This window comes from Blennius ocellaris (genome assembly GCF_963422515.1).
Source record: "Blennius ocellaris genome assembly, chromosome: 9".
NCBI classification, from domain to species: Eukaryota; Metazoa; Chordata; class Actinopteri; order Blenniiformes; family Blenniidae; genus Blennius; species Blennius ocellaris.
In genome coordinates this window covers 6919293-6945460 of record NC_137658.1, presented here as the reverse complement: position 1 = coordinate 6945460, position 26168 = coordinate 6919293, and the positions used below count along the sequence as shown (strand labels likewise).

At 40.0% G+C, this 26168-nt stretch overlaps 1 protein-coding gene across 1 annotated transcript in view; it reads left to right on the top strand.

Annotated features, from left to right (window-relative positions):
- Positions 1–512: 512 nt before the first annotated feature.
- mid2 (midline 2) overlaps positions 513–26168 on the top strand; it is a 44175-nt gene continuing 18519 nt past the window's right edge. Inside the window, exons 1-6 of the mRNA XM_080501715.1 lie at positions 513–574; positions 2799–2894; positions 14524–14631; positions 19474–19622; positions 20979–21106; positions 21737–21880. Coding sequence (XP_080357841.1) covers positions 548–574; positions 2799–2894; positions 14524–14631; positions 19474–19622; positions 20979–21106; positions 21737–21880 — 652 coding nt within the window. The 5' untranslated portion in view covers positions 513–547. The remainder of the gene's footprint in view (positions 575–2798; positions 2895–14523; positions 14632–19473; positions 19623–20978; positions 21107–21736; positions 21881–26168) is intronic.

Below are 26168 nucleotides of genomic sequence, written 5' to 3'. Positions count from 1 at the left end.
CACACACTGACACGGGCAGACATGCGTGCATGTAGGTAGAGGACATGGGAGTTTGTTTCTCCGCGGTCTCTTGGGGGGCAGTTGTGTTCTGATGTATTAATCATCTTCGTCTCCAGCTTGCTAATTAATGACCCATCTGTCCCCGCTCACTGATGTTCCACTTCAAACTCCCTCATACACAAACACTCACATGCAGAGAAGGGTGCGACACAACAATGGGGTGTTGGTCCCAGTAATGCGACTCCAGGACGAGATTCATGGGAGCGAATATCAACAGACACTGTGAAGCGTCTCATCTGCATTCAAGTCCTTGTGCAAGCCGCCTAACAAGAAAGTGTTTGCGACAACTTACTCAGGAGGCAGTTCTCTTCATTTGCTGAGCTTTTAGGTGGCCGGAGCCATATGCGATCAGGCTTGTGTGTGTGTGTGTGTGTGTGTGTGTGGGTGTCTGGGTGTGTGGGTGTGTGTTTATGTGTGCACTTATGTAGGTGTGTGTGTGTGTTCGTAGGCTTATCAGGTGAGCCCGGGCAGAGTGTCAGATGCGGTAATGGAGGCTTCAAAGACAAGCGCTGCGGTGAGTTCCCTGGCTGCCTTTTACCAACCCCCTCCCTGCACCACCACCACCACCTCCCACCCTACTCCACCCTTCACTCCCCCCCCCCCGTTTGCTGCCGGTGATGGGACGCAGAGGGACAGACAAACACGGAGGCAGACACCTGGTTGGATAAGGAAGGAGATGCGGAAAGTGAGATAAGCAGGTGGATAAATAATCAGTTGGGTGCAAAGTCACACACACAACAGGCAGACAGAATAAATCATGTTGAGTGACGGTAGAGGAGATAGTGGGGAGCACAGCGGAGGCCCAGCAGACAGGACTGACAGACGGAGGTAAAGTCAGAGTCGTGGCCAGGTGCTTGTCCAGCCCGCCTCCCCTCCTCATGCATGAGCAGAGATGCTTCAAACACCCGCTGCTTGTCTGCTGCTTTGTTCTCTCCGCAGCTGCAAACGTTGTTGTTTTGGTGCCCCTCGCCACCAACATTGATTTGCTTCCTTTGAAAGGCACTTCTGCTTCTGGCTTCCCATTTGTTTGTTACCGTCCTCATCTTTTGTAATGTATATGCATTTTGAGCGAATTTATTCATGTGTGTGTGCGTGCATGTTTTGTTTTGCATCTGCCAAGTGTTAAATAAATTGTAATTGAGTGTTTGATCATGAAAGTTACGAGTGATGGTTGATTAATGGAGGGCTTTTGTTTATTGTTATTTCTGTTTTCAAGGCTTTAAAGAATAACAGAAATATATAGTTGAAGAGTTTGTTTTATTTAGTTTAAAGTATTTGAATTTTGAATCTGGTGTCTCATCACGAAGAAGTCAGGTTTGTTTGTTGATTTGGAGGAATTGATCCATCACCTGATATTTTTCCTCTGGCTTTTGTCTTAATTTATAGAATTGATTTTAGGAATATGGGCAATATCTCACAAACAAATTTGTGAAGGAAATGAGTTGTTTATAAAAGAAAGCACAATGTTTTACAGTTATAGTAAACTTGGTCTATCCGGTTAATCCATTCTGCATAATTTCTGCCAGGAATATTGTGTTGAAGGTTTTTGCTTTATAGGCCTTTGTAGCATTTGATCCTTTTATTTAGACAGTTCAGTGACATTGCTGAGTTTTCTTGGATTTCATATGTAGCCTCTACATCAGAACCATTTGCCGGTGATACTTTGTGTTGAGTTGACAGCAATTACAGCTGAAACAAAGCATTATTGGTATACCCAGGGTTCAATTTCCCAGGGATAATTAAGGCTCTAACACTCCCTCTGGTCGATGCATCGACTCTTCATCTCAATTTATCAATAAGATCGATCTTCCTCTTCAGCGGACTGGACAAAGCATATCAAACGATAATATTGAAATCCAATTAAAGTAGAGCTGCTTGTCTTGCCTCACATGAGGTTGATCGCCAGACTGCCTCACATAAAAAGGTTTTGTTGGTAATGGCTGTTGGGATTTAAATGATGTCAACAGGGGTAGGTGATTGTGTGTAAGCCTGCAGCAGTCATACCTGTTACTCTATGGTTTCTCATAAAAGGTCATTTCAGAATATGAATTTTTCTTCATTACATTTGCATTGCATTGGGTTCTAATCTGTGTTTTTAATCAAATATGCTATTTTTTAAAACCCCACGTATTTCTTTATTATGATTTTCATTTTCGTTATGATGATTATGCTGAGGAAAAACGTCCCGCTCTTGTTTTTTTTTCTTTCATAAATTCCACTCTTAGTATGCAAGATATACTTCTCTACATTGAATGTGACATCTCAAAGTAATGCAAAGTAGTGAGAACTCCCATTAGTGAGAAGTAAGAACTACAGTTGGTATTTGTCATCCGTTCTTAATGTAGTTTGATTAATAATGCAGCTCCATGAGTGGAATTGCTGGGGCATAACCTTACAGCGTATGTCTTTAACATATGCAAGCCCTATAGGTTCATCATTATTGTAAAACATATGTGAATCAGTACTGAGTAGTTATTCACATTACACCCGGGTACTGATGTAACATCAATATTTTAATAGAGGAATTCTTTAAAAAAAAACATCATGTGATCTCACATAGATGACAACCATAACTACTTATTCACATAATGATAATGAATCCTCCTTTCACTACAGTTTTAGATCAAGAGTAAAAGTGTAAATGCGCAGTCCCGTAACATGTATTAATTTTTGTTTCCTTGTTTCTTGGTCTTTCTTCTTCTACCCTTCGTTTCTACTCCTTCCTTGTGCTCCTGAAGCAAACTCTGGAGAACAACCTGACCAACCTGGTGAAGAGGAACAGTGAGCTGGAGAACCAAATGGCCAAGCTTATCCAGATCTGTCAGCAGGTTGAGGTATGCAACACATTCCTTAGATTCAAGTGATACTTTTTTTTATTTTTTTTTTTAACTTTGATGAATTTAAGAAAAAGAAAAGCATACTTATTTATTTATAACTGTGTTGTGAAAAGTCAGGCTCTGATACAAGATGACACTATTTGAGTTGCTATATATTGTTAACCGGAGGAACTCCAGATAAGTAGAAATGCACATTCGACTGAAATCTGGTTGAGTTTGTTGACAGAATTTAGCTCTCCTGTCAGATCGCAGAGGTTACCATGAGCTTTGGTTTATTTATTTCTCTGGATCATGACTGTTTGTGCAAGCAGTACAACTGGCGCTCCATTCTCTCAGTTCCCTCACCAGCAACTGATGAAATATTGAAACATTGAAAGTGAATTTTAGCAGCTCATTGTGCTCTTTTGAGGATCCAGTATTGTTTCAGCATATTTTATGAACTAAAATCTTAAAGAAAGTATACCAGAAACAGACGCACTCCATTATTGATGACTCAGAGGATTATATGTTGAGTTTTAGGTGGGGTTATGTGAGGCACTTATTAATTTTAAAAGTGTCTGTGTAGTTGTCTCTTTTTCTCAGCTTTTTACTGATGCAACTGACTTCTTCTGCAATCTGAGCTCACTTCCATTCACTACACCTAGAAATAGGGCTAAAAGTGTCAAAGTACCTCCTGAAATTTGCAGGTCCTTTTTTTTTGTTTGTTTTTTTGTGTATCAGTCATAGGGCTGATAAAACAATCCTTAAAACAAAAACATTGGATACTAGCTGGAATGTCGCTGACCTTTTCCTTTGCAGGTAGTGGCTCTCCAGTCTCCAGATGAGCTTTAATAGTACCCAGCAGCGACTCACTTTTCAAACCGTTCGCAAGTGCGGTTATGTAATTCCTACACACAGGAGTGTCCACTTTAACAAAGCTGCTACAACTACTCGATCTTATGTCCTGTTCCATTTTTTAGAGACCTAGCAGCTACAGGTAATACTTTCACTGTGCCATGTATTCAGATTATACCTCCTCAAAGTCTCAAAAGTAACCTGTAACACAGTGAGATCTTCCCTCTAAATGTATTGTCCAATTAGTCTCACTGTGTTCAATTAGGTTAGGATGAATTACCGTTGCAACAGTTTAATTCCCACTGGCACCACCCGGATGAGAAATTTATGCCCCCCAGTCATGTCAGATGAGATTATCTGTCAAACGGCGTATATCTTTTGCGTGGAAGCTTTATTTGACTTGTCAGCTTGTGATGAGTCACACCTCACCCGATTTGATTTAGTGACAACCTTCAAGAAATGTTTGCACTTCAGTCTCCTGGAGTGAACTCAAACCCGCATGTAGAGGAATTAGATCTTGGTTTGCCTTGTCACTGTTGACCTTTTTTTATTCAGGCTTATGTTATGAGTTGAGCTACAGTGGGAAGAAGCCATGAAGTATGATTTTGTACTCAGTGAGTGTTTTCTTGATGATCACTGATGATGTGCATGAAAAAACACACAGATTTGTATCGTAAGGCATTTCCTTTGCTGCATTGAAGTTCCCCAGCTCTTTAACTTCACTGAATGATTCACCTTCACTTAGTTGTAATAATTGAATTAACTTTGGCCCGAAAGCTATATCTTAACCACTTAAAAAACAAGAAAACCCAGCTGAAGCCTTCCTTTTTTGAGCATAAAAGGAAAGCCCTATCTCAATGGTGTAGTATGCTTACAGATTATGGGTGCATACATACAGACCTGTGGCATTTGTTTTGCATGACTTTTCCATCAAATTGATACGATTAGTAGCTCCTGACCTTAAATATCACCCTTAGCCTAGTTGAGATGTTTGCACCAAAACTACGTCTTCACCCTCGAATACATGTGAAACCAGTACGGTTGCCCTCCACCTTAAGTGATGTGTGCTTCCAATATATGGGTCTCACACACACACACACACACACACACACACACACACACACACACACAAAATTGCATTTTTTGTGTTGTAGTACACCCCCGCGTAATGAACACAATCATTTCTCTGAATGATTTGACATTAATGGATATGGAGGACAAATACATTTTATTGCTGTCATCGCTCTGTGTGTAGTTCATTTCTTATTAGCCAAGCATGACTCCTATTTTCCCTGAGTCACTCTGAGGTCCGTGAACAGCAAGTCATAGAGCTGCTCACCCAATCAAAATTAAATGATCACAGTGTGATTCTCATCAGCAGTGCATGAAGAAAAAAGAATCAGTCTTCGGTTGTCTTTGCCTGCACAGCAGTGTTGTGCCACTGCCAACGACAACAACATCAGAATCTCATCGGTTATTCATCAAAGTGTAATGAGAAGCAATGGAATGGGGGAGATCACGCTTCGTTGATTCTTAAGCAATTATTAAAAGAAACTATATGTTTTTCTACTATATTTGTACTCAGTCCAGGCTGCTCTCTCACGTGATCCCAGTGTCAAAAGTCTAGTTAAATTATTTACTTGATGGATGAGGGGCTGAAATGTTTTCAGGTGAATTCACATTACACACAGTGGCTCTCTCGGAGTGGCAGAAGGAGTTGGATGCTGAAAAGAAGGCGGAAAAGGGTGAAAATGTGAAGACAATGGAGGAAGGGCCGCAAAGGAACATGGGAGATAAAAGAGAAAGCCAGGGTTGAGAGGTAAAAAGGGCAGGACTGTTAGCGTGACAACCTATGGTCTCTCGGACCGAAACACACAGGCTGAAATAAAACGCTCAGCAATAATGCAATGCAACACAAAAAGAGAATTTGAAAAGTGGGAGTTTTAGTGCAGAGAGAAGAGTGTGTGCAAAATAATAAATCTCAGAAGAGCTTTGAGCTTGACCTGGATTCCTCTTCCTCCTTGTTTGCATCATACTGTATTGGTGCCGAAGATATGATCAAACACAGTGTGAATCAGCTTCCAGTGTGTCAGCACACGCAGCAGCGGAGCCGTTCTCCAGGGGTGCGCTTTGGAAAGATATCTTTCTTCACTCTCAGAGAAGATGCACAGACTTGATCATGTGGTGGATGCTTCTTCCTTCGGAGGCCTCGCGCCTCGCAATATTTGGTGTGGGTTTTTTGTTCTTCGGAACATTCACAATGACTCGCAGCAGTGAGATAAGATGATACCTGGCATTTGAATGTATTTGTGTTGCTTGAATATTGATTGTCAGCAGTGAAGAGACATTAGGTGAGGCGCTAAATCTCTTTGGTATTTAAATGTAGTGACAATTGAATCTAAATTAATAGTTTGAATGAAACCTGACAGTTGAACATATTCTGGCATCATTCATAAAAGGCAGTTTTAATTAAATGCCTTTTAGAGAGCCTGAAAGAACATCTGGTTCTTCACTGTTCACAAAAGCAAAATCCCTCATTTTGTGCTGTATTTTGAAAGTTTAATAGTTAAACCCCATGGCAGCCATCATTTTTATTTAGTCGTAGTGAAGGTTTCTTTACCCTCTTCTTCAAACGGACATCTCGGAGGATGCAGGCTCTCATTCTTTTGTTACGATCGTACAAGTTTTGTGCACATTTCCATGTAATTCCCAAAAAAAGCCTCTTCTCTCTCACACTTGTAATAATAACCCCTCAAAGGCCAGTGCCGTCGAGATTTGAAACTTGAGTGCTGTAAAGTTCTCGCCTTTTTCTCTGAAATCATCTCGCAGTTTGAGAGTTGATTATCTTCTCACTCTTTCTGTCCTACTTTTGTGCTCTGTATTTGTCCTCGCCGACGTCGTGGCCCAGCTCCCCGTCGCGGTATCATGTTGAGATGGTGTCGTAACGGGACGCTGGTTCACTGGCAGCTTTAATAAGAGGGGGCTTGCTAATAATGCGTAGGTTGTCTGGCTCATAGTGGGGAAGCGTTGTCTAGACAGAGCTAATGTGGTGTTAGCATTGTTTGAGGAGGCCACTGAAAAATTTGTGTTTTTTTAAAAAAAAGAAAGAAAAAAATCACCTCAGACAGAAGCCTAGTGGGTTTAAACCTTCAGACATGAATGTCTTCTGATTAAACAGTGAGCTGCAAGTCATTAACCAGGACCCGTCTCGATGTGTGTACACTGAAGCTGATCCCGCTGTGTGCGGAATATGAATCTGCAGCGTGGAGATGGAAGTAATGCTGCCTAATCCTTTGTTTTGGGTCTCATCTCGCCGATCTTTACCTTTCAGCTCAGGCATCAAGGAGATTGAACAGTCCGTCGGTGTTGTTTGTCTTTGCTATAATATTTTTATAATGTTAAGGGACTTCCACTTTTAGCTCAAGACAAAAACATCAATGCAGTGGACTACTGATAAACAGATTAATTTTTTTCGCTCTTATGGAGTCATTACTGTGTGTTCAAGCTTTTAGCAGATGCCCACGCTGTGTTTTATAAATCTCTATGTTTGTGAAAGGTTTCTGTTTGTGTCATTATGTTTTTATTCAAATGACAGATGATATAGCAATAAAAAAAAAAGTTTTTTGGAAATAAATGCAGCCATGACAATTCTTCCAGACACTTTAAAAAAGTCACACAGTGTTCATGGGGTTAACGCTCTTGACTCACAGTGAGAAGATCCTGGGTTTGAGTTGACCCTTTCTGTGTGAGGTTTGCATGTTTTTTTCTTTTAAATTCATTCTGAATTCACCAGAGATGTCCACGATTGTGTGTAATGGTCTGAACCTATGATAAACCAGGTCGGATGATGGCTGGAAAGCACGATTGAACATCATTTAATCATTTCACATCGATTCCATTCCATCAATCAGTATTTAAGTATTCAAACTTGTAGTTTTTGACCTTATGGAGGTCATTAAAAAATTAATTGGGGACCAAAGTTCATCAGGGAAAACTTAATGTCTGCGCCAAATTTCAGAGCAATCAATGTGATAGTTAAAAGAGATATTTAAATAACAACTAAAATGTCAGTTTGCTGGTGGGACTAAAGCAGGAGATCACCAAAGTAATTTGGTGGAATCACCTGGGAACCATAAATGTCTCTCAATAGTTTTATGGTAAGTGATTAAAAATGACACCAGAGTCCAGAGCAGATTGGACCAAAAAAGTAAGAGCAATAACTTGGTTAATAAGCAGGTTGAAGCTGAAATAAGTTGGCAAAAACTTTAGTTTTTGTCATTAATGTATTCTTTAGTAAGTGAACCTTTAGTGCCCATGAATATTTGATGAATACTGATTGATGTTTTTCATCAACTTGCTCGGTTGAAAAATTTGATTTATACACAGAAAGTTATCTCAATAGGGATTTAAAATGTCTGACTTTGTCACCTTATTAAGCCTGTGAATTGTTTCCAATCATCACCCCTTTTCTGACACAACCTCCATTATAGTTGCCTTTTCTTTCACTCTATAGCTCGGTGTCATAAAGCTCTGTGAAATATCTGAAAACATGGAGACAGCTCCAGAGATAAAACTGTCAGATAGAATCTGGCATCAGTATGGGGGCATCATATCAGAGAAAAAAGAGGCAAAGGGGCATAGAGAGACTGAGAAAGAGACAGAGAGAGAATGTGAAGTGGTCAGTGAGAAGCTGACAGACCCGGTCAAAGAGGCAGACCAAGAAAAAAAAGAAAAGAAGAGGAGGGAACTGAGGCGAATGGAAATGGAAAGAGCATTCAATTGATTCAAGATGTGAGAGTCTTGGTGTCAGCACAGGGTTAAACAGCTGTTCTGAACCTGGACGAGTCCCCACCAAGTTTGCGGTGAGACTCAAAATGGCAAGAGTTGCACATTTTGGAAGCGAAACATTGTCGGTGGTTGAGCTGCAGTAGTAGCCACACGTGTCCACATGTTCAGTCTGAGCACATGGATGACTGGATGGGGTCTGAATCCATCAGTCCAGATGTTATTTCTTTTCCACAAATGCCGATAATTTTCTGGAAACTCATACTTGTGTTCGTTCTCATTGAATCTTGGTAGAAGATATACCATTGCAGAGCTGATGTGAATGTAGAGAAACACTTGTTTTTAATAAATACTTTTCAAAGATTCAATAGATTTCAGATCAGTCCAGTTGGAAAAGGTTCACAGAGATACTCACACTAAGTTATAAAAATGAAATATGTAATCGTGTTTGTGCACTCGGGGCAGGCTGTATATCACATCAAAGTACCTTCTATGTCAGTCACTCTTGCTCACATGATGTAATTACAGAAAATATATTTTCATTTGAGTGTAGAATTCTAAGAAGCTGAGCTGTTTAAATAGCCAGCTATATTTCGAGGCTTCTTCACTGAGCTCAGCATGTTTGTAACTCAATCCAGAACCGACTGAACAAACACTACAGAGAGACTGCTTCACTGGCTTTTATTCATCAATTCATTTGAAATTCCTAATTCTGTAGATATTGTTCGCGTATGGTATTTATAGTTATACCATTGCAGTAGCTGTGTGCCATTTTCTTTGTCATTTTGGTTCTTTTTAATTGTATTATGGAGAGAAGTATTTTCATTTGTACAAAAAAAACCTCTGGTATAGTAGAATATAGAACAGTACAGGCTCAAATTTAGATCAATCCAGAGCAAGATCATCTTGAAGAACCACCTGACAGTAGAGTGATTCCCCAGTTATCACAAGGACACTTTACTTTCCACGTCATTAAACTGTTGTTTCAGCCCCTGGTCTTCCTTTAGCTTCTTTCTTTACACTTTCTTTACTTGATCACAACAGTTTTCATCTTTTAATTGTGTATTGAGAAATTGTAAGGAAATGAAAATGTCACCTCATATCTTAAATTTTGAGAAAGTTGCCTTGGAGGGGGGGAGTTACCCACACTTCTCAGCTTGGAGTGTGGCGCGCATGCAGGGCATCTATGGGCACCACAGACCTGTTATTGTTCAATCTCACTTGTCCTTCTGAGATCTAGAAACCCACATTTGAAAAGTAAAGGATTTCAAAGGGAAGACCCCCTCCTCTATTAGCAGACACATATCCTCAGGGCAGATAGACTCACTCAGTTTGTGAAGTTGACCTACATTTAATAATTGGAAGGTCACTAGATATGATTCATTGATTATCTAACCATAAGTCTGATTTTGTCCCTTCTCTTCTTTTTTTGCAAGTCATTTCGCATCATCCTAAAAATATGAATGAACAAGCATTCCTTTGCAAATCACCATAGCTTTTTTTTTTTTTTTTATGAATTAAACTGCACTGGTGTCCCATTTATGTAGCCTTAAAGACAGACCTCCACTTCCTATAAATCAGGATATGCCATTTCCACAATAATCATGTGGCAAATACAACTTTGGGATCTGGACAAAACAAATAAAGCAGCGTGGGTGTGAACAATACTCGCTTAATACAACTGTTTGTAAAGACTTTCGGTTAAAGAAAATGTTTGGAATGTGTTATGTCTTGGTGGGCGGATAATTTCGCAGCATTTGCCAGTGTTTGTGATGTTATTATGGAGATGCAGCTGTGAGAGTGTTCGTGACAGATGCACATGGTATTTTGTGAACTGAATGAGCCATCATTAAACTGGCACCGTTTAGCTTGTTCTCGAGAGTCAACAGATTTTCTCGAAATCACCGCACAGCGTGCGATCACACTGTTGAATGACAATATCGGGGAAATGTATGGAGAACAAACTCATTGGAAGTTAGTTCACCTCTGCTTGATTGACAACATGTGGATGATTGGCACTCGGCTTGGCCCCACGCAGCAGTAAACTAACAACAGAGTGGTGTTAAACATCACTGTTGGGCAGATGAAGCTGGTAAAAAAAAAAAAATACATACATACATACATAGTTAACCATGTAGATACTTATTGCTATTACTTAAAAAATATTATATAATGTTGACATACTGCTTTCGCTGAAGTTAATCTAAAGATGGATCGGAGAATGCTTGCTTTGAGCGCCTTCCACGTTCATTTGTAAAGATACGAAGACTCTTTGTAGATTTGTACTAATTTGTACTTTTTTGTTATTTGTTCTGGTGTCTGATTACAATAAATGGACAAGACATCAATCCTAATGGTGTAGATTGTATCATTTATAGCTCTTGCAGACAGCTCTGTAACACTTAACATTCATCAACATTACCACAATATAATTTCTGTCAACAGAACCCAATACAATTCAAACAAGCACCATCATATTGTCTAATTTCTCAGCTTAATGATCAAACATACCAGTACAAGTTGAGGAAAAGGCATAAAACTGAAGTGATATCCATGTTCCTTTGTAATGTTGAGGGGCAGTATTGTTTCGTCATCCCAGCCTGCTGTTAGTTTTCCTCACATCTTTTCACCAAAGAGTAATTCTTTTTTATCTCAGCTGTGGTGATTGCTGGATGACGTCTCAACATATCTCAAGATGGCAACCAGCAACGCATCATGCATGCAAATACAGTTATCCCAGGTAGATCATACCAAGGATTAAAGTGTGAGGTTGGTGAGAATAAAGTTCAAAAAGTCTGAACAGTTTTGAACGTGTGCTTGGAAATTATTTGTATTATTATTTAGTAAGTACAACACTGCTGAGTTAGGGTTAGGAAATTTTGTTTGATTGTTGTTTTCCATTTTTAGTCAAACAGAATTGCCACTGCTTATTATAATATATATATATATATATATATATATTTTTTTTTTTTTTTTTTAAAGACATTTATGCTTTTTAGAGTGATTCTTGTTTTTTAATCTGTCCCATCTGCATGTTTTCCCTCACTGAAAATCATTAACCTCCTTTCTGGCCTTCTTCTTTTCCCCTCACCCTTCTTCACCTCCATCCTCAGCGCAATTTCTTCTTCACAGCTACTCTCTCTCCTACTGACGTGAGCAAAACAACTCGACCTTATCCGTCTCCGCTTTTCACCAAATTGTCCAACATGCGCTGTCCAGTGTTACAAGATGCACAAGCAACTTGACTTCTGAAAACAAGCAACCAAATTTTTCTGATATTTCTCGGCATTGACCCATAAAGTCAAATACATTGTCACTTGTAATAAGCAGGTTTTGGGAACAATGTTTATCAGAAGTAAATGTGCAAGTGGGTGATTCTGGGATCAAGTAACTAAGACACGAGGATGTGGATGGGTCCTTGAAAAGTAAAATGATTTATTGTTTACCTGTTTAAAACTGAAACTGTTTATAGTTTTAGTTTAAAAAGTCTGCTGTGATGGTCGAGGCTGGTTAAGAGGTCTGAGAGTCAATCACTGATGAGCGTCCTCAAATCAGTGAGTTTATGAGTGAGTGTGCGAGTAATGAGGTTTAAGTGGTCGTTGTCATATTTTAATCAACTTTTTGGAAGTGATGAGTGGAGCATGTTTGTTTATGCAGAGCAATTTCATATTCTTCAACGTGACAGTTTAACAACCCTGTGAGATTTTTCAATCAAATCTAATCAAAACGAGATGGAACATAAGATGCGAGAGTCAAAGCTCGCACCAAGCTGTCACCTGTGTGAAAGTCCATTCAACTGTAGTATCTCAAAGATGCAAGTCTATAACAAAAAAAATGTAAATAACATAAAATGGCGAGTCAGTAGTCCTCCGCATGATTATAAGAGTCTGTTCCTAACCTGACCCAGTAATTCACAGGATTTTTGCTGCTACTTTTCTTTGTGAAGTGTTTGATACTGATAAGTCATTCTAATTATTCTAACAAATAAAGACGTGGATCTCTCACCTGTCAGTATGCCATGGTTGTAAGCATTGAAAGTAACACAAATTTGTATCTAAACACTGAAATCATTAATTTGATACATCGACTCTTTATCAGTTCAACGGTGTTGCCTCCTTGTTCTGTATTGTGTCGTGTTTCTGTTTGGTTTTGCCAGTTTGGTTTTACTGCAGAAAGCAGCCCTCCATCACTCCTTGTGAAACAAACACTGCGGCAGCCAGTGATTCAGCCCAAGCAACAGTGTGGCTTTGTGATTTTGTTTTTTTGAAGACTTTTTTTCTGTATTGTGGCTTTTGAATAGTGTCAGTGATGGCGAGTCTTCACTTGAAGTGTTGGCAAATTTCTATTTCTCACTAGCAGTCTGCTTGTTCTGGTGAACTCAGTTTGTCTGTTTGAGCGAAGGCTTCTCACTGTCACCGCGACGGGATGTTTCATTTCTAGGTATTCTGCAAATATATGTTTTTCTTTTGTGACAGTTTGAATGGGCTTTCATAGACAAAATAGTGGCTTTTGCTTGAGTGGCATTGGGGTGACACTCATAGTCCAGTTTTAGTGAAGTCACAGCTTTATCAGACAAAGCTTTATTACATCACTCAGTGAATGCAGAGCAACAATATGTATAGTTTTCATTAAACATTTATAGCTATAGATCACAGTTTTGATCACAGTGAATGGAAAATCCACACAGACACAAAAAAACACATGTATTTTGAAATCAATCAAAGTGCAACTGCAGTGTTTGACATGAGGTGAAGCGTCATTCAGACATCTGTAGTTTCTCAGTCAAACTCCTGTGTGCTTTCATATTAGCTTTCCTGGTGGAACCGCGAACACTTAGCACAGTGGTAAACCATCCTTCCTCTGAAAACGAGTCAAATGTCATCAAGAAACATCAGTGATTGTCTGAAATGCAGGGTTGGCTTTCTGCACTTTGCGAGTGTGGAGAAATCAGAGTACTTTTTTTTTTTTTTTTTTGAACATTTGAACTCCTGCCATAAGTGTTTTAGCAGCTTTTTGGTGTGGTGTTAAGTGTCTTTAGCAATTGGCAGACCTGTCAGTGCAGGTTTATGTTGCAATTCAGCAAACACTGTTAATGTTACTGTAACACCTACCCACACAAACTGAAAGCTGGCTGCTCAGATCGTGTCGGCCTCAAACTGGGAAGTGATGATGAGTTGCCTTGGCAACTTTGGTCCTAAAATAATCACAGTCTATTAAATTGGCATGGCGTAAGCATATTTTGCCTGTGAATTAGTGATTGTTTTCACAGACCATTCATGGGTTCTGTTTAATGAAGATCTGAGTCTTCAAATAAATCCAAAACAAACAAATTTCCCACTGTTCAACATATTTATTTATATAAAATACATACAAAAACACATTGTGCTTTAAGGTCCAACAGCATTGTGCTCACGTTCATGAGGTGTGAGAGACTTTCCTTCCAGCAGAGAACAGAACATTTTTGACAAATACATCATGAAACCCAATTTACATTCTCACTTTGCCAACAAACTATTGGACCAAACTGTGCATCAGATGCATGTATATCTGCGACTTCCTGTTTCTTGCCTATAACATATCCATTCATGGTCTTTTCTGGAGCACAATTAACGAGTTTCAAAACACTTATCTCTGTTTTGTTCATACCAAGTGGTTTTTAATCCAGGTGCCAATGTTGCTTGAGGCTTTTTCCCCCCCAGTGTGCAGAATGCATAATGAAATGGAAAATTAAATGACATGTTTGCGATGTGATGTGACTTGTCCTTGCTGCCGATCAAGAAATCTAACAAAACTCTTCCCAAATAAAGACAGAAGAACTGCATATCAAACATGTTGTTGTTTGTTTATACACAAATGTGAGATTCACAGCGACAACATCAACTTGGTGTTTTGAACTTTAGATTAAAACTTATATATGTGTTAGCGTGCATGCCTCAGGTTTGAAAGCGAACCAGCGAATGTCTTTTTTCTTATTTGTTTGTTCATGTTGAATTGCTTTTCTCTCTAGGTAAACACGGCCATGCACGAAGCTAAGCTGGTTGAGGAATGCGACGAGTTAGTGGAGATCATCCGGCAGAGAAAACAGGTCATCGCAGTGAAGATCAAAGAATCCAAGGTAAATTACTCCGAGGATGCCCTCCGACTTTGTTGCATAATCCGGACTATCACAACATCACTGGAAATCTTAGATTTGACAAGCAAACCATCTCAGCACTTTATTACTCTATAATGTAGTGTTATAATAGAAAGTTTCAGTGGTGTCCAATGGATGGATGGATGGATGCTTTTCAAATCCATTCAAAACAGATGCATTCATAAACACCACGAACCTTTTTCAGACATTGTATATTGTGCTGTAGTTTGTATATTAATCTATAACCATGTCCTTCCTGTCTTATGTGGGATCTCGATCATAATTAGCTATATTCAAACACGCTTTACGGAGGTTTCAGGGTATTTTGTGTGTCAGTCATACTACAAGGAGATGGTACGTTTATAAATCCAGCTGATACTGTTTACACTGGAGGCCTGCTAGATGAATACAGAGGCCATCCATTCACTCATTTATTCAAGTTCAATTCATAATGGCTGCAGTCCATCCATGCTAACAATATGAGAATGGTGGGATTCACCTGGGAAATGTTCACATTTCAACACAGAGCCAACACTCAGAAACGTATTAGTCTTCTCCAGAGTCGCACCTCTTCATACTGTGGTAGGAAGCAGAGGGACCTAAAATAAAACCACACAGCGAGAAAATGCAAATTTTAGCAAACCCACTACGCAGTGCTGCACTGAATTAATAGCACATTGATTAATTAATTTCACTCCAGTTTACAATTCAAAGACTGATGTCATGTTGCCTTTTGATACAGCGGGAAAAGCCCAATTTGAACACTCCACTGTGGTTTTTCTCCTCAAGAGTAAATACGAGGGGGAGCAGCGCCGTGGACGGAATATATTTGCTTTGCTGCTTCTGTAGTTGCCCACTTGTTTATCCAAACACACTTCACATGCAGGCTTCATAGAACTAAATGGGGAAAAACAAATGAGGGAGGAAGAGCTGCCGTTCCCACATGTAGGCTGTGTGTGTGGAAAGAATCCGAGATGACAGGAAAGACGGTTCTGACCCTGCAGTTGCTGTTTCAAAGAGAACCCAGGACTTCCTGTGCAGACGGTCATGTGTGTAGGTGTACGGGAGTACATGTGTTTTTATGTGTATGTGGGTGGTTGTCCCTATCGGAGCACCTCCACCCTCTGAAGGCAGAGACTCTCAGAGGTGACGTTTTAAGTGGCTGTGAGGGAACCTCTGAGGCAGCAAAAGAGCTTTGTCCAGAGATGAAAGATTTCCAAAAGATGTGTGTGTGTGTGTGTGTGTGTGCCTGCGTGCGTGCGTGCGCGCGTGCGTGTTGGAGGAAGTGTGTCAGAGTGTCCGCAGTGATTGTAGACAAAGAGCATAGCTTCTCCTGAGAGTCTCGCGGATGATAGAGCCGTGAAAGTACAAACAGAAGCTCATAATAAAATACCAAGACTTCGTTATAAGAGTAGGGGGGAAAGGGAATATTAGTATTTTGTTCAGACACAGTGTTATAAAAGCAGCTCCTTTTATACATTCTGAACAAACTACTGGTGCGTTTTTCTTGTTGAGGACCGGAGAGGAAAATGTTCAGAGGTGACTCTGCCACAGAATAACAGGATTATTCAGGCTTGATCATGGTGAGCAGAGCTGTGAAAGGTGCTCCCATTTCCTGTCTCTCACCTCCTCCTAACAAGCTCTGTACCTCGTGAAGGAGACTCGGCAGTCATGCTTAATCTATTCCCGCACAAACAAAACACACTATTCTCTTAGCCTGGTGCGTGTGAGTGTTTTTAATCATATGACTGCATGTCTTCAATTCGCTTTCTCAAAACTTTCTTAACTCGTGAGGAGCCTCGAGGATTAACAGCTCCAATCCCTCTTTTTTTCCTCCACGTCTTTTAAAAGCACTTTGTCTTTGACAGCCTCTTATGTCACGTTTGCCTGCGTTTTCTAACGTTCGGCTTATAGAGACTTAGTAGTAAAATAATATGTCAGGTATTTGTTTGGATGCCTCCAGAAGGCTGTCTTTACAGTAGCCTGACAATTCCTTCTTCTGTTGGACAAATTTATAGCTTTTGTTTTCAAGAGGCCACAGCAGAAAAAAACACATTTGAAACACCAGCAGGGAAGTAGGTGACAGTAGAAGAACGGGCTTAAGGCAGATGCATTTGTTTTGCGTTTTCAGAAAACAAGTGTCTTATACCAAATTAAACATAGTACATACATTGCATTCAGATGGCAAAACATCATTTACACAATGTTGTCATGTGTGCATTTCTTACACAAGATTAAACATTTTATTAGTTAAGTCCACTATTATCTCCCGTCCCAGTGTATCATGACAAACCTAATAAATCTGTAGAAATGCACACATATAAAAATCCCTGCTCCACCATGCCACTCAGACAAAAATCAGGATGCAGTGATTTTTGAATTTTAATTTAAAGAAGAATTTAGTAATGTTAAAGAATTGTGTATTTAAAATGAATATTAACAAAATAAAAAGAAGCAAATAATTTCAAACATGCTGCAACTTTGGGAAATAAATGAAAACGCATTGTTTAGTTTTAACAGCCTGTGAGATTATGGGTTATGGAACCACAGATGGTTACATTAAAAAAAAGTAATATACTGACTGATATATCTTGACACAATAATTAAAGACTCTTCAGTTTCAACTTGAGATGAAAAGGCCTTCACACAAGGTGAGACACACACAGGTCTGTGCCATATTGTCCATTATTCTGCAGGAGAGGAGTAATCATCTCGAAAATTGTTGTTTGTGGCATTTGTTGCCAAATAATAACCCATCCATTAAATCCACCTCGCCTCCCGCCTCTGTGCAGACAACAACCAGACAAATGTCATTTACAGTGACAAGAGATTATGGTGGACTTAGTGGAAGAGCGACTGAGACGTCAATTGGAAACTCCATTAAGTCTTCAGCTTAGACCCACTTCTTAAGCGCCGCTGTTTTCCCACCGTCTGAACGCAAGTGGACATTAGACACCGTTTGATTCTTTGAGAGCTTTCCATGGCGAGCTCTCTACCAGCGTCCACCCACTGTGTGCGCTTTTTATTTTTTGTCATGAAATCTTAACTGAAGTAAGACCTGCGGAAATGTTTGACAAAATCATACATAAATGACTAATCCTTTAAGAGCACTGTAAGTTTTAAAGGTTCCTACTTTTTAGCTCGTTCATCCTCTTTTTCTTAACTGTTTTGTTGTGGAATGATGAAGCAACTCAGCTTTACTGTTTGTTTGTTGTCTTTTCTTTTCCTTTTTTTCAACCTCATTTAATCTGTGTTGTTGAAACGCTGCCTGCTCCGAAGCTGGTGTTTTATTTTACAACTCAGCTCTTGCTGATAGTCTTGGGGCTCGCAAGCGGCCCGTTTTTATTTGCTGTGGAGAGTTTCAGCAAACATTTCCAGAATCACTCTTATGAGTTGCAATAAAAAAATAAATAGATCACCTTAATTCCAAACTAGCAATGAAATACTCCTCTGTGCTCAAACAGAATTCCACTGAAGCATGCCCGCAGGCGAGTCATATGTGCCTTGGGTGTTGGTGATGGAAATTAGGACATTGGTGTAAGTTATAGGCTCCGTTCACACTGCAGGGCTTGAAATGCAAGTTGACCATTCAGACTGAAGGTCACTTTGTAACCTCGGTCTGATATAAAAGAAAAGCATTTGTGCTCGTCTGACTGCTTGAATTTGAAACACTAATGCAGTCTTGGTTCATTGTACTTTAATACATTTTAGTAGTCTGACTCAGTACAGTGTGGTTTAGTTGACGTGCAAAAACAACAAGTCATTTTTGTTCAATCTGCAAAACTTTCTTCCCCAAATTGTGTTCTTTCACAAACCTACTTGGAAATATGAAAAGATGTCCTGCTTTATGTCACACTCTGTCTGTTACTGCAAAAAACCAACAAAAACAACCCTATTCATCTCATCCCTTTTGAGCAGAAAGGTCATGAGGTCAATGTGAGAATAAAGGCACAATGGGTTCTTTTCAATTCATAATTCTCACCTCTGTTACATCCATTGTGTCATCCTTTCCCTGCTTTTTTCTGTACATGCATACTCATTACTTTTTCTCTGATTTTACTTCTGTAGGAGATCTGCGGGTTTGTTATTGTGCACGTGCAGAGGTGTTACATCCCAGGTTAAAGCTTTATGGGAGTGAAGGCTGCAATTTTAGGGTTAGCTGAGTATAAAACAATGTCCTTATAGAGTGTTTTTCTCTCTTTTCGTCAGGTCTACAAACTATAGTGTCCTCGCTGTTTCTGTTCTGTTCTCATGTTGGTGTTCTACATTCAAAAGCCTCTATCAGAAGATACCAACAGAGCTGACTTGAATTTAACAAAAAAACAAACTAATTTGAAACAAAGAGTTCTTGTATTATTTTGAGTTTTTTATATATATATGTTTATTATAGTAACTGCCACAATGATGAATACCTCAAACTGAATTTGTTGAAGTACAGTTTAGCTGCATTAGGAGCTGGAGAAATATTACAGGATCTTTCCTGTATTGGAGCTGTGGAAAGATTCTGAGTTGCCCCGAGCAAATAGAAAGTTATTTTCAGTCACACAAGATGAGCATGAAACGCCAGAGAACTTACTTTTTGTCTTAAGTTTTGAAAGTGGAAATCAAAGGCTCGTGCCTTATCAGAGAGTCAGGTAGTTGCGTTCAGGAAACTTTTACAAGGTAATATGACGCTGGCGTTGGTTCCCGTCCCCTAATCTCTAAATGAAGCGGTGAACGCTCTATCAAAACCGAGACCTTCAAGGTTCAGGTGGTAAAAATGAATATAAATTATGTGTGTGTGTAACAGTATCTCAATGTATGCTGCGGTTGTGTTTGTTCTAGGTGATGAAACTGCGCAAGTTGGCTCAGCAGATTGCAAACTGCCGCCAGTGTCTGGAGCGCTCCAGTGCCCTCATCACTCAGGCTGAACAGAGCTTGAAGGAGAACGACCACGCTCGCTTCCTCCAGACCGCCAGGAACGTAGCAGAAAGGTGGGCTATATGGACATGTGGACACACAAAGTACTATCCAATAACAGTTTTATTCATATTTCAGATGGATTTTTTAAATTATATTTTTTTAAACTCTTTCCCACTTACAGCGGACTGATATCACATCATTTTATCCATTAAAAGTAGACAAGTCATCCTCAAATAACATCCAATCAAAGGGCATGATTTTTTAGTTTACTATATGTAGAGAAAGAAAAAATAGAATTCTTAGACTCTAAAAGGAAGTGTTTAGTACACCCTCCCTAACCTGACATAAGATGTAATAGATCCATTTTAAATAGGATTTGTTTTGTGATGCTTGGGTCCCGAGGAAGAGTCACTTCTGACTAAAAATATTGGTTGAAAATACATACAGCTGCATATTAAAGTTCTTTAATTATTCCCATCGCACAGAAGCACAAGATGGTGTTTGCTCGATTCATTTGTCCTTTTTCCTCTGGCATCACTTGAACATAGACTCTACTGTGCACAAGCATTAAAATAAGTATATTGATGGTACAGTTTTGTTAGGCTTTTTCAGTCGTATTAGTTTTCTACTTTTAGCTTCATCACGTTTTTTTGAAACCCATTCAAATGGCTGCTTGTGAAAAGTAAGCTTTACAGCAAATGTCCCGAGCTTCTGCGACCGTTCTTCCAAACCATTAAAGGGCAAGAGCTTGCAATTTCATTTCCACCTTCTGTAAAGCACTCATCCATTGCTCCAGCCGCAAGCCGGCAGCTTTCTGTTCTGCTTCTTTCCGAAAAACGTTAGCTGGCAGAGCAGCATTCATCGGCCTCTGGTTCCATGGGGTTTATTTATTTATTTATTTTTTGTCTTTCACCACCTGGCTGAGCACTTTATCGACCAACTGTTTTTCTTCACCGAGGAACAAAAGTCTCGAGGACGAGTGCTGTGCTCCACTCGGTTCGGCCGCGTAGCCCTGCCAAGCACTGTGGTTGCGGTTCACTCCCGCTACAGACGACTCGCTGACGCTCAAAGCAGAAACAGACACAAGTTTCCACAAAGACCGAGGAGTTGGTGTGCGCCCGGTCTGTCTGTTTTGACAACACCGAGATAGATCCTGTATGGAGCGTAGTGCAGGCACCTTGTATAACAGACACGTCAGATTGCCATACTTTCTCCTCTTGTGCTTTGTTGTGAAAGTCATTGTCTTTCTTTATATTCCTTCACTTCCTTCTCTTTATGTTCTTAACATTTTCTCACCTCTTCCCCTTCCTGCCTCTTTGCAATGCATCACCTCATCTGCCGTCTTCTCCTTCCTTTGAATAACCTCACTTCTTCACCTGCCTGCTGACATTTCCTCTGCTGGTCTCCATGTGTTGACCACTCTGCAGGGTTGCCATGGCGACAGCCTCCTCCCAGGTACTCATTCCGGATGTCAACTTGAATGAGGCGTTTGACAACTTTGCGCTGGACTTCTCCCGAGAGAAGAAGATTCTGGAAGGACTAGATTACCTCACAGGTAAATCGAGTGTCTCTCTCTGGTCTGCGATGGAAATGTGTGTGATTTTATCAAGATAATAACAAGTATAACAAGGATGGGCAGCTGGCAGCTACAGACTGCATGTGTGTGTCAAAAATAAATACAATAAATGATTTCCAGGTTACAGGAAGAGAATCCTAATTTTAACCACATTTGAACTTCATATACACTAATTACAGTATTAAATCAATTTTGTTCTGTAAGAATCCGATGCAACATCACGAAACAGTAAATATGAAGTATAGGTAGTATATTACTGGACATGAATGTGTGTAATATAACTCAGGGTTCTGAGAAAAAGTTTCTTTATGAACAGGGTGCAATTTATGATGAAAAGTAAAAAAGGATGTTTTTGACAAAATTATGAGAGAAATTAAAGGTAAGAGCATCATAAATGTCACAGATGCATTTGACGGCTCGACTTCACTTGGATGTTTATGAAATTATTGGATGTTTTTTTCCGATCAGGTCAGTGGGTAAAGTAGCGTTAATCTCTATGCAGAGGAGATGAATTTCATCACCCTCCCATTCCTACCAGCAAATTGCTCCCTGTTTATGACCATTCACAGACTATATTTTATGCTGACTTGTCATTTCCTCATCATTTAGCTCCCAACCCACCATCCATAAGAGACGAGCTGTGCACCGCCTCCCATGACACCATCACCGTTCACTGGACGTCAGAGGATGAGTTCAGCGTTACCTCCTATGAACTGCAGTACACCATCTACACCGGCCAGACGAATTTCATCAGTAAGTCTCACACGCGCACACACACACACACACACACACACACACACACACACACACACACACACAGATACTGTATTGATAAACAGAAAGTAAAAGCCTTACTGTTGAGTAGGAGCTATCATCATCACAGCTCAGAAGCAACTTAATTTTCACACTTTAAAATGCATTTCAGGAACATCCAGGGGCAATTCTACAAGTTACTTTATATTAAGTTTGGCCAAGGAGGATCGCGTGCTTTGTTGACCCATGTTTGGATATACCAAGATATGTAACTTGCCTGAAATATTGTTTGTTTTAATGTGGTTCACAAACAGCCATGTTGTAATGTATTTGTCACCAGGATCATCCTTGTCTCACTATTGATAGAAAACTCAGATTTTGTTGTTAAATGCAGTGTCAAATTTAACTTGAACAATGCTCTGAATCATTTCACTATAGCATCTTTCAACACATGCATAAATGCAGAGCGTACGTTTTTCTTCAGGATTTCCTTTCATATGAATTTTGTGTGGTTTATCACATCATATTGTTGTTGATTATCCGCCACAGATCCGCACATCCTTGCATGCACAAGCCCAGAATCACCACAGACACAACCCTCACACTGACCCCTTTTTACATTTTACAAAGAGAAATAAGAAAGCATTAGTCTGAGTAATTTTAACATCATTTTGAACAATGTTCTATACATGCTGTGATGGATAACCCAGATTCTTCTGACCACCTCTAGTCTTTTGTTGTCCTCTATGCTCGTATTTATAGAGCTGAGTTATCAAAACTACTCATTATAAAGGTAGGACTTTCGCTGCACACTTTTAACTCCAGGGGCTGCTTCAGATAAATTCACATTGTGAATTTCTGATTTCATTTTAAGCATGTGAAAATGCTGTCGACACAAAAAATGATGATCTAAAATTATAGCTGCCCTTTTAAAACTGTCATTTGTCCCTGTACCATAACCATTTTATTGTGTCTCAGAGTGATAAAAACCCCATCATTTATATAAGGTTCATTTTACAGGCCTTTTTCTCTTCAAGCTTGTCTGTCAGAGTTTAACCAGCCTAATCTGGCTAAGTGCTACCATGATGAATAGTTTCTCTCTCAGAGTTTCTCTTGTTCCATATGGAGGCGCAATTTTTAATAGCAGGAATCATTGTCAGAGCGGAAGCATTTGTCTTTGCAAGTCATAAATCTATAACTGAAGGAGTGTCAAACATGTGGGTCACGACCAGGCTACAAGAGGGTTCAATCAACACAACGAATGGTCTTGGTTTCGCTACGAATAAGGCAACACTGAGACTCGAAACTGAGCAGCAGATGGCAGTAATACTTGTAGCGGAGTATTACTGCAATGGTGAGTTTGTGACAACATGCTTAAGACCGTAAACATCATATGGCAATAATACATTAGTTTCTCCAAAAAACACTTCAAAGGGGTTAATTTTGTGTTGTTTTTTTGGTTTTTGGGTTTTTTTCTAAAGCATTTTCAGGTTCCTTACATTTTGTGAAAAGTACATCAAAAGTAAACTTTCTGGACATGTCTTCATTTCTTCATTAAATTTGAGGGAAGGCTTTGCAATTGTCAGTATTTGAAGGTTGTTATGCTGTTATTTCACCACTGCAGCATAGTTAGGGTTAGTGATTGTATTCGGTTTGAGATTAGCTCAACTTAAAATAAAAAAATCAGCTTCAACTGAATCCTGTGATTAAAGCTGCTAAAACAAAAAAGACAATACATTTTGACGTTTCGTGTTTAGAGATCTTTTAAGAAATTAGTTCCTCGTAAAGTATGAAGAACATTACACGGACGAAGAAAAAAAACTTTGCATCCACTCTAAACAAGTGTAAACGACACACACAAATATTGTTCTTGGGAAGCATTGTATTGGCTCTCATCATTAAATAAGGGGGAAGAAAAAAACACTGTGGAGCAGGAAATAAATAGGAGAACAGGTGAAAATCAGATCGGATAATGGGTAGATAGGGGTGGTGAAAATTACCGCTTATTGACACGAGGAGGATGTGATTAATGTACATAATCGAGCCCATTCAAGCATGCACCCTCCCGACACACACACACCTGTGCCTCTCTCTTTTCAGCCCCTCTTTGATCCTTTCATCATCTCCTCTTCTCTCTGCTGTTCGTGTATCCTGACATTTCTCCATCTCGCTGTGCAACTCGAGTGCCCCAGCCATTTAAAACATCAGGATACATTTCAGCAGCGATAGACTGAGTGACTCAGATATTCAGCCCTGTGCTGCCACCGAGTCCTCAGAGATTCATACGAGAAACTGAGAAAGAGAGAAATCCATTTAGTCTGCCACGCCACTTGAGTTTTTACCATAGTATTTTTCTCCAACTTTCCAAGTGGCTAAATGCTCCCACTCGAGTGCCATCCTGCCTTTCTGATTTTTTTCTCGATTGGCCACATCTTCAGCCGCGGCCATCCCTCGACGGGGAGAAGTGGGGTTGTGGGGTCTCGTGAACGCGGCCTCTGAAGGATCATCCAAGCAAAGCTGCAGAAAATAGAATCAGCCAGTGAAACCAAGTGCCATGGTGAAGTGAAAGGAATGTCGAGAAAGTCAAAACTGACAGCAATAAAGATATATTGAGCTGCAACTGTGGAGCTGCTGACCCTTTCAAAGTGATAATATCCATATAAAGAATGCATCTGCCAATTAGATTCCAGTATTTAAAAGTAATATTTCGATATATTACATTTGACTTTAAAGAAAAAACAACACTGAGGCTCTTGAAAACATACATTACATCCAGGCAATAACCATCCATTTTTCTTCTATAACACTTCATCTAATTAATTCCCTGCGAACAGGGAGAACATGCAAGCTCAGGTATATTCCTCTTGTGTTACATTTGTAAGGAGCATGAGGAGAGGATCTTCTCCACCAGTGCCAAACATGTTTTCTGTACTGTTTTTTTCTTGGATTGGATGATGGAAGCTTATTTTACATTTTCATTTGATACACGAGAGCTGCCAGCTGTCTTCCACCTCCTCCTCATGCGGCTCCATAACCTGCTCTCACCCTGCTGTGGGACTCATCCTGTTTAAAAACAGTCCACCTACATACACAGCTCTGCCACTCATCCCACAAATGCATGTTCCTTATAGATGCAGTGTCACTTTAAGTAAGTTAGGCAGTGTTTCTACAACAAAAATGTTCATACTTTTTATACTACCTCACAGTTTATCTGTGCAACTCGGCATTATTAAGTCTGTTATATCTATGCTGTCTGGAATTTAAAAAAGAGATTCTTCACACCTGCTCCCACCTCCACATGACATCAGTCAATTTTATTTGCCAATTTGTACTTTTTGTATGGGCAGCTCGAATGCTAAGCACACGAGCGCTTGCAGTCTGCCCCCGCCACCTGTCTTTCAAGCGTAGTCACAAACACTCGCCTGTGGTGAAATTTTAATGTGATTATCACAGGTGAGAAGCAGAATCTCCGTGGGCGTTAGGGCAGCCCAGGGGTTGGTGAAATCGCTCTTTATGTGTATCTCGACGGGGAATCTGTTGCAGCATCAGCGGGATCAATCTTTGCAGAGAGGTTGGATGAAATGATAATGAGAATTTGTTTTGGTTTTTTTGCAGTCAAGGCTGAAGTGAAATGTTGAAGCGACATAAAAGTCCCACCAAAAAACTGAAGCATGTGAATTGAACAGTCTTTTTTTGTTCCATCATAAGACAGCTGTCGCATTTATGCTCACATTCAGGCACGTAGACAGACACAGACGTCACCATTAACTCAATGTTGCATCATCAAAGACGAACCCTATCCCATTCCCAGGAGACTGTGTGTCAGTGTGTCCTCCTCATCTGTCCTGTGTGACTGCGAATGAGACACAATCAGTACAGACACAATGCACGTAGCCACACCGGATTTCTGTCTGGAGACGAGACACAAGCTCATCTGTTCCCTCACTGTTTCCCATTTCTTTCTCTGCTGGCACATTCACTCTCTCCTCCACCACACTTTGAAGTCACAATGCTCTCCAAAGCGCTGCAGCTGGTGTCGGGAAGCCCCCTTTTTCACTGGCAAAAGTAGCAATTGCACATCGCTGTGTACTGACCTAATTTGATTTAGCGGAAAACGGGAGAGGTGCTACGCAGATCAAAAGCTTTAAAAATGGAAAGCTGCGTGAAGTCCTGCTCCCTCATCTTTCTCCTCTATCTCCTTTTGAAAGCCCACCTAACATTGCAGCTTCCCTAATTTTTACAGAAAGCGCTTGAGATGGCAGGTGGGTGGCACAGATTTCAAAGCGAC